Raw genomic sequence first — 7,780 nt, 5'->3', positions numbered from 1 at the left:
TCTTATGATCCGAATGGAAAATCCAGAGTAGAAAATTTAATGATTATGAAGATGTAATAGTTGCACTACAAAAATATTCATGGACTGCTAGTCTGATTAAAGCATACAATTAAGCCTGCATGTTTCATACATTTGCAAATGCATTAAGCATCAATTCAGTGGTCCTGACCTCTTACTCTAACTCTCCGCATTTTCTTACCCACTTTCTGTCTAGTGTTTTGCTGAAAGTATTTGCTTACCTAAAGCTGAAGATCCTCGTACACAGAGACAACCAAGAGACCCTCCATCAACAACCCTTTGTCCTGCACAAATATTTTTGAAATCAATAGGGAACGGGTATATAAACTGTTACTCTATACACGAAGAAATGTTTGGTAAATTTAACCATACAAAGACCCACTTCAAAATCATCAAGACGTTTAATAGCTGAAGTGGAGACATTTGTTGGGCAGTGCCCCTCGATCACGCTCAGGTAAACAAACGGCTTGCCATCCTTTTCTTGCCACCTCCACACGATCTTGGTCTCATCCTCCAGCCAGATCACCAGTACCCTCAGACCGCAGCGGGAGGCTAGGCAGAACACCACCAGCCAGTGTCCTAAAATATATGCAGGATATGGCAAAGATTCAAGACAATATGGGAGCCTCAAATACAACCAAGAAACCAAATCCACTCACCTTGCAAGAGACTCCCAAGAACACCACTTCCCATACAAAATCTAGTCGAAATCTCACACAGGGGACAAAACGCTGAATAAAATTTCTAGAACCCTACAAAAGAATGCCAAGGCCGCACGCGCATCGCCGTCTCTACATTAAAATAAAATCAAACGGAGAGCATGAGCGCTATCGTCACAAGGCTCGACAAACAAAAAAGAAAGAAGAACCGTGTCTTGAGCTCCAACTTATCAGCTCATCAGCTCATCAGCTCTGTCTCTCCATCCGTGTCGGGTCCTCTCCTTTGCCCCTTGCTACCATCCTGTCTCTCCATCCGCGTCGGGTCCTCTCCTTTGCCCCTTGCTACCATCCCCGGGGCTCTGCCGCCGTCCAGCGCACCAGCGCGTCCTCACTGCATCCTTCTGCGACGTCCGGCGTGGCGGGGAAGAGGAAGAAGCCGACACTGCAGGTCTGCAGCGAGGTGCGGTCACCACCCCAATCCGGCCGCTCTGCCGGCAGGCACGCGCACGTCCTCTCCTCAAATTGAGAAAGGGCTGACCACAGGATGGCTGCGTCAGCTCCACCCATAGCCACAACGCCTTAGGATGGAGAGGAGGACGCCAAGGTCCTCCATCGCGCCGCCAGCCGCGCCGGGAAGGGGAGGAGAGCCCCGAGTTCCTCATCCCCGTCGTCGGCCGCCTCGGTAGAGAGGAGGGAGGAGCTCCTCATCCCCGCGGTCCTTATCTCAGGAGGCGGTGGGAGCGGGCGCCGCTGGATGCAAGGGCGCTGTAGGCCATGGCGCGGCCTACCGTCGAGTTACCCAATTGCTGCGGGAAGGGGGCAGTGGGGGCAGCTGGCGGCGGCGATTTGGAGGAAGAGGTTGGACTGAGGGCGTCTAACTTCTCCTCCACACCGCCAACCGCCTCGAGAGGGAGCGAAGAACGCATCACACTTCATGGCTTCCTCCGCACATGGCAGGCGGTCGGCGGCAATTGAGGGAGAGGGGGGCGGCCGTTCCCGCGGGAGAGAAACGTGGGCGGTGGCCAGGTATAGTTTCATTTTTCTTTGTAAATCTCAGCGGTGGGGCTTCAGAATTTGTTCGATGGTGCTAGACATATCCGCGCCGCTTTGACCGCTTGAAAAAAAAATTACGTGTTTAACAGGAAAACATTGTTCTCAGGGGAAGGAAAGAAGAGGGTAACCGGAAGGCGACGGGTAATATCAGCGGAAATCAATGCAGTGCTACCGGAAACTTTCCGCTTACCATGAGTATAACGTGTAGATAAAAAGAGCAGCAAAATTTATCTGCAGAAACCGATTGCCTGTCTATACTATAGTGAAAAAACTGAACGTGTCAATGCCTGATTGGATTAAAACAAGACGTGAATAGTTACACAATAGCTGAAATTTTAGCAAAGGGGTTCAACTTTAATATAGGTAATAATACCAAACAAAAAGACCTCAGGCAACTGCTCAAGCAAGAACATGATAGCAGCAGAAACCCAACCGAGACAACAACAAAATGGTGAGTGCCACATAATGGATTCAGCTATGGAACTCACAAACTTTCGGGGATAATATATGTCCAGTGATTTTTTTTTTAACGTTGTCCAGTCAATTTACATGCCTGCATGTGTAAAATACCCCACAAAGAGCTGGCCTTCAAGCACAAGGAGTTGCAGGAATCTAACTCTGAACAATGTGGCTCATTATGTAGCAGCAGCTCCAGCAGGAACTCCCCACTTGAAGTAAGTCCTACTTATAATGTGATTTGCCCTTTTCTGAATCTTGGGAATCTTAGGTAGAATTTGAAATTGAAATTCTGCGCCGCGGTAGATACAATTATTCTCTGAATTTTCTACTCTCTCCGTCCCATGAAACATGTTTTAGATTTGTCTAAATTTAGATGTATGAGATGGAGGGAGTACAACTATTTGCATGTATCTTTTAGGTTGGATGCACCGGTTGCATCAATTCTATGGGTGCGTAAGATGCGCTATTCACTTGCAAATAGTAGCATACTAGCATGCCAAATGCATCTTATTATCTGAAATTTACAATGCAATACATGAATCTCTCACATTTTACAATCCTTCAAGCGGTCAGGAGATAAGACTCCAAACGAGTGACTTGAATACGAGCTTACTTTCCTGTGTACAAAGGTTTTCTTTTCTCGGCAAATGCAGCTAGACCTTCAAGACGATCCTGAGTGTGCAGAACTTGCTCATAGCATTCTTCTTCGACAGTCAGTGCAGAGGACAGGTCTACCTCCATCCCTTGATTGATCGCCTTCTTGGCCATCCTTATCGCTAATGGACCCTGAAAGCAAGAACAATTATCAGATCATCTAGAATGAACAAAGAAGGCCCACTGTCTTAGTTGAACTTAACTCAAATAAGTTCATTAGCACAGACAGAACTGGAAACTCTATTCCCAGGAGTTGCGGATGGGCACAAATTTTCCTTATTTTTTCTTCTTCTTGTGCCACGCAAGTGCTCAACCAGACCAAGTGAAGCACACAGTACATTGTTAGAGCAAAAAACTTACTTTCCCATTTATCTCCCTGGCAAGTTCAAGAGCCTTTTGATAAGCCTCACCACCAGGAACACAGTAGTTTACCACTCCTGCATTCAAATGTACATGTCATGCAGATTCTTCTATAAAGTGATAGAAGCTTCTAAAGTAATACTATGTCGTAAACCCAGAAAGAAAGTATGGTAAGTTTAACCGTACCCATAGTTACAGCTTCCGTCGCATCAAATCTACGGCCAGTGAATATCAATTCCTTTGCTCTGGACCTTCCAACAATCCTAGGAAGACGCTGTGTTCCTCCAGCTCTATATATTATAAGAGCGGTGAATATTAATAGGTGAAGCACATCATTTCATTCTGGACATTTCAACAATTCTCAAACCAATTCAACTATGATATGATATTCAAGGACAATAAGCCACATGACATCTTGCATCTTATAATTACAAAACTTAAATTCATTTTGAAGTATGGACTGATGCACCATAGTGAGAAAATTTTATAAAAGGAAAAGGTTTCACAAGTACTGACAGGTAAATACATGAGAGAACTATTTCATTATTATGCAAGATGTCAAACATACATAATTTACTTACAAAAATAAAGCGCCATCCTGGACACATACCCAGGAATAATAGCAAGGCCGGTTTCTGGCAAACAGAATGTTGCACTTTCCCCTGCAAAACATGTGGATGAAAACATTCATTCGCAAAAAAAGGAAAAATGATGTAAATACATTCAACAGTTTGAAATCAAGGGGAGAAACTGGTTTTTGTAAGATGTATGAAATTTGAGCACTGCAGAATAAAAGCAATACCACATATACGAAGATCACACGAAAGAGCCAATTCTAGTCCACCGCCAAAAGCAGCTCCTTCAATAACAGCAATTGTAGGGATGGGGAGTGCCTGCTCATACAAGCAAAAAATGCAAGTATTATGAACATACTAGATAAAAATAACATGTACAATGAGGCTTTATGACCATTAGGTAGTATTAAGAAAGATGAGCATGCATATAAGTTGAATGCCGCATCCAGGTAAAAACCTCAAAGGATGAGAATGTAGCTCTCAAGGAATTAACAAATTCCCGGACTTCGCAAAGGCCCATTAACCTCCTTTCCTGTCAACATACCATATATTCTGGTTAGGAGTGGATTATGATCAGCATAACACAACGGGTAGAGGAAGTAGAACCAAGGCATCACCAATTTCTATGCAATGATAATCTATGCCACATAAACATAACATCCGTTTCACAGTTCAAACAAACTGCTTCAGAAAGAAAATAGCGTAACACTGCAGAACAGCAATTTTATTGCAACCTATGTTCCAAAATATAAGACGTTTTGGTAGTTCAAACTGAACTCCCAAAAAGAATAAAGTTTGCAGTGTTCGAATGATCCAACTGCTAAAACATACTTGCATTTGTCCTAGTAAGTCAGACCTTGATCTTGACCTCACAATTTATCAGTTTAGAGTACGTAAAAGGGGTGAGCACTGATGAATGTCTTTGCATTATCTCAACTGATGTTCCTTGGGGAACTAGCTCAACAACATAAGTCAGAAGTCAGACCCGAAACAGGACAATGCGGCAATCCTGCTTATTTAGCTCTTGACTTGAGGTTGCAGGGTTATTTCCTGAATCATCCCTATGCTGTCTTATTACCTGAATCATTTAGCTCTCGATTTAAGGTTGCAGGGTTATTCGATAATCCTAGAGCGTTATTTCCACCATTGTATATCAATGTAGCAATCTCGCTCTAATTTTGCCAGCCGATCCTGGGAGCAACCCTATCATGCATTTCTTTGTCGCTGAATATACGGGTGTTCCTCAAAGGGGAGGGAACCAAAGCAGAAGCCGGAGAAATTCATTACTGTACTGTAATAACTTGCTAGAGCACAAATCTGTCCAGCTTGCTGCACAGAATCGGTGGAGCCGGTGGTACCTTGAGGTCAGCGCCCGCGCAGAAAGCCTTGGGCACGGAGCTCGCAAGCAGCAGGACGTTGGCCGTGGGGTCGGCCTCCACCCTCTCCATGGCGCTCCGCAGCCCCTTGAGCATCTCCTTCCCGATGGCGTTCCTGGCCTCCGGCCGCTCCAGCCTCAGCTCCACGATCCCTGGAAACCGCGATTTCCCCCATGATAAATTTTCAGTGCGAAGATACGGGATGAGTGGAATCACGGACCGGTGTCGGCAGCGGAGAGCTTGTGGAGGCGGACGGGCTCCGGCTGGGAGAGGATCTGGAGGGCGCGGACGAATAGGGCGCTGTGGGCGGAGGCGGCGGCGCCGCTCAACGGTGTTTGGCGGGCGGTGATGTGGCCGGAGACGGCGAGGAGGCCCCGGAGGCTGCGCATCGTGCTGGAGAGGCGGGCGAGAGTGGGAGACTGAGCTGGGCGGAGAAACGAGCAGACTCTGAGTCAGCACTGACCAACTGACGCGCTTGGATAGACATCCTCGCGCCACGCAAGGGATGAAGATGGTTATCCATGAAACTCTCCACTTTATTTCGGGCGTGTATCAAATGACAATTACCACGTGTAAAACACGGGCATCCTCAATAGGGTGACACAACGTCTCATCTGCATTGAGGAGTCTCATTCTCCCCCTCCTCCCCTCTCTCCCTGCTACAGTACTCAAGAGCATCTCTCTCTGCTCCGAGTCGAACCAAAGCCCTCCTCGACGACTCTGTCGTTGGGGGTGGCGCAGGAGAGGTACCGGAGTTGGTTCTGTGTATATTAGGTCTAGGTGTAGGGAAGTTTCGTCCTGTATGGTGTCTTGGAGTAGAGGATTAGATCTGTTCGGCCAGATCTGGTGCGTTCTGTTGTTGCTTTTCGCCGCCGGCATTCACCATCGTGGGCGGTCGTGTGAGGAGAAGCTGCACACAGAGATCTCCGTCAATAAAGCCGTGGTATCGAGCTACCTCGTCCTGTTGCCTTGGCGCGGCTCAGGGCGGTCGATTCAGAGCTCCTTTCATGTGCTTCCAGGGAGGAATGACGGGAATAAGCTCTATAATCTAAGCTCTTGCAAGATGCGCTGTCGTACCTTTCACTGCGGCACTGATGCGTTGGTGTTCTTCCTCTTGACCGGCCTTGGTGGCGAGGGAGAGGGAGGGGCCGGCTTCAAGGCTGTTCGTGACAGGCGATGGCGTGAGGAGCTTCTGGAATCTGCGCTCCTCGTGGCGGTTCCCAAGCGGCGGCGTATGGCCGTTGCTATCTTGGGTCAGAGGACTGGCCCCGCCACTCTCGGCAGCTGAAGCTGCTCGAGCTTCTTCTTCCTCCTACGGAAGATCTTCCTCCGCCCTCAAGCGACCTCACAAGCTCATGCTCCCAAGTGGTTCCGTCCCAGGCGGGAGTAGGAGTGGCCGCGCATGGAGGCAGTTAGTCGTCGGCGTCATGCTTGGACCTGATCGCGTTTTCGTGATCTACTTTAGGGTGTTCTATGTAAATTTTCTGGACCATGTTGTACTTTTCATTTTCTGTAAGGTCCTATCTGTATTTGTGCACCCACAGCCGAATTAATGCAGATCCCAGGTCCTTCGGGACCTTTTCACGTTCAAAAAAAAATCGGACATCTCATGTGGCCGCGCATCTACGTTACTTCGGTTCATGGACACAAAAATAGTTATTTTTTACCGCGTCTCTATTTGCTTCTAAGGGTGTCCATGGCGGCCCGACACATTTGGCCGGTGGATACGAAAGTTACCGTTCAAGCACCAAAATAAATTAGTTCAAAGTACTTATTTATTACATCCGAATATTTTAAAGTCTGCATGAAAATGAGGTGATATTGATGACTACTCAATATCTTCGTGGCCAGCCAATGTCTATTGATGCTCAGTCGATTTTTTTTGTAGGCGTTCGGATATGTTGTGGTTAGTGATTTCAACATCCATATGTAGATACTGCTAGCTTGATGCCCTAGGGCTTGACGCAACAAGCTCACCTTGAGTGTCCCTTCATAGAGCCCCGGTAAAACGTTGTCGTTAGTGATTTCAACATTCATATGTAGATACTGCTAGCTTGATGCCCTAGGGTTTGACGCAACAAGCTCAATTTGAGCGTCCCTTCATAGAGCCCCGGTAAAACGGCATCTGGTTGGCATTGTGCTCGCGGAGGATGGAGGCTGCAGAAGCTATGACATGTGTCGTTTTGTCGGACTCGTCGTCGGAATAGGAGTCACTGATCTCATTGCGGAACTTATCGAGCGACTTCCGCATATCCATCTACGTGGGTAGCAATTGTGAATCAATGGTGGCTTACAATGGCGCCCCAAAATAAATTCCGGAACCTACCAGTGCAATTGACCGAACAGTTCTAGGCGGCAAAGCCGGTCGGCGCACCCAGCAGATGTGTGGCCACCAAAGACGCGACATATGCCGTCAAGGGGCTGGAGATTCTACCCCGGCTCTGATCCTGTACTCTTGTGCGGCGAGAGCCGAACAGACGTTGGTACTACATCAGTGCGGCGGGGTGTGTTGGCGGCTTCGCCTTAGGGCTGCAAAGAAGGAGAGGAAGAATCAAATCTGCGCGGTCGATTTCGCGGTCCCTGATGTGCGGGGCCGAGTTGGAATACTAAGTCACTCAGACCGCGC

The 7,780-nt window shown here is 47.6% G+C and overlaps 1 protein-coding gene across 1 annotated transcript; it reads right to left on the bottom strand.

Moving 5' to 3' along the window:
- Positions 1–2,667: 2,667 nt before the first annotated feature.
- On the bottom strand, positions 2,668–5,643 carry LOC127306868 (probable enoyl-CoA hydratase 2, mitochondrial). The gene is made up of 8 exons (XM_051337568.2): positions 5,375–5,643; positions 5,137–5,306; positions 4,236–4,310; positions 4,006–4,096; positions 3,814–3,865; positions 3,390–3,493; positions 3,204–3,280; positions 2,668–2,975 (listed from the first exon to the last, which is right to left on the bottom strand). Exons 1-8 carry the CDS (start codon positions 5,541–5,543, stop codon positions 2,799–2,801), a joined length of 915 nt encoding a protein of 304 aa, XP_051193528.1. The 5' UTR covers positions 5,544–5,643; the 3' UTR covers positions 2,668–2,798.
- Positions 5,644–7,780: the final 2,137 nt, after the last annotated feature.

This window comes from Lolium perenne, chromosome 6, assembly GCF_019359855.2.
Source record: "Lolium perenne isolate Kyuss_39 chromosome 6, Kyuss_2.0, whole genome shotgun sequence".
Taxonomy (NCBI): domain Eukaryota; kingdom Viridiplantae; phylum Streptophyta; class Magnoliopsida; order Poales; family Poaceae; genus Lolium; species Lolium perenne.
Note: the sequence above shows the minus strand (reverse complement) of the source record. Positions and strands in the feature narration are given on the sequence as shown.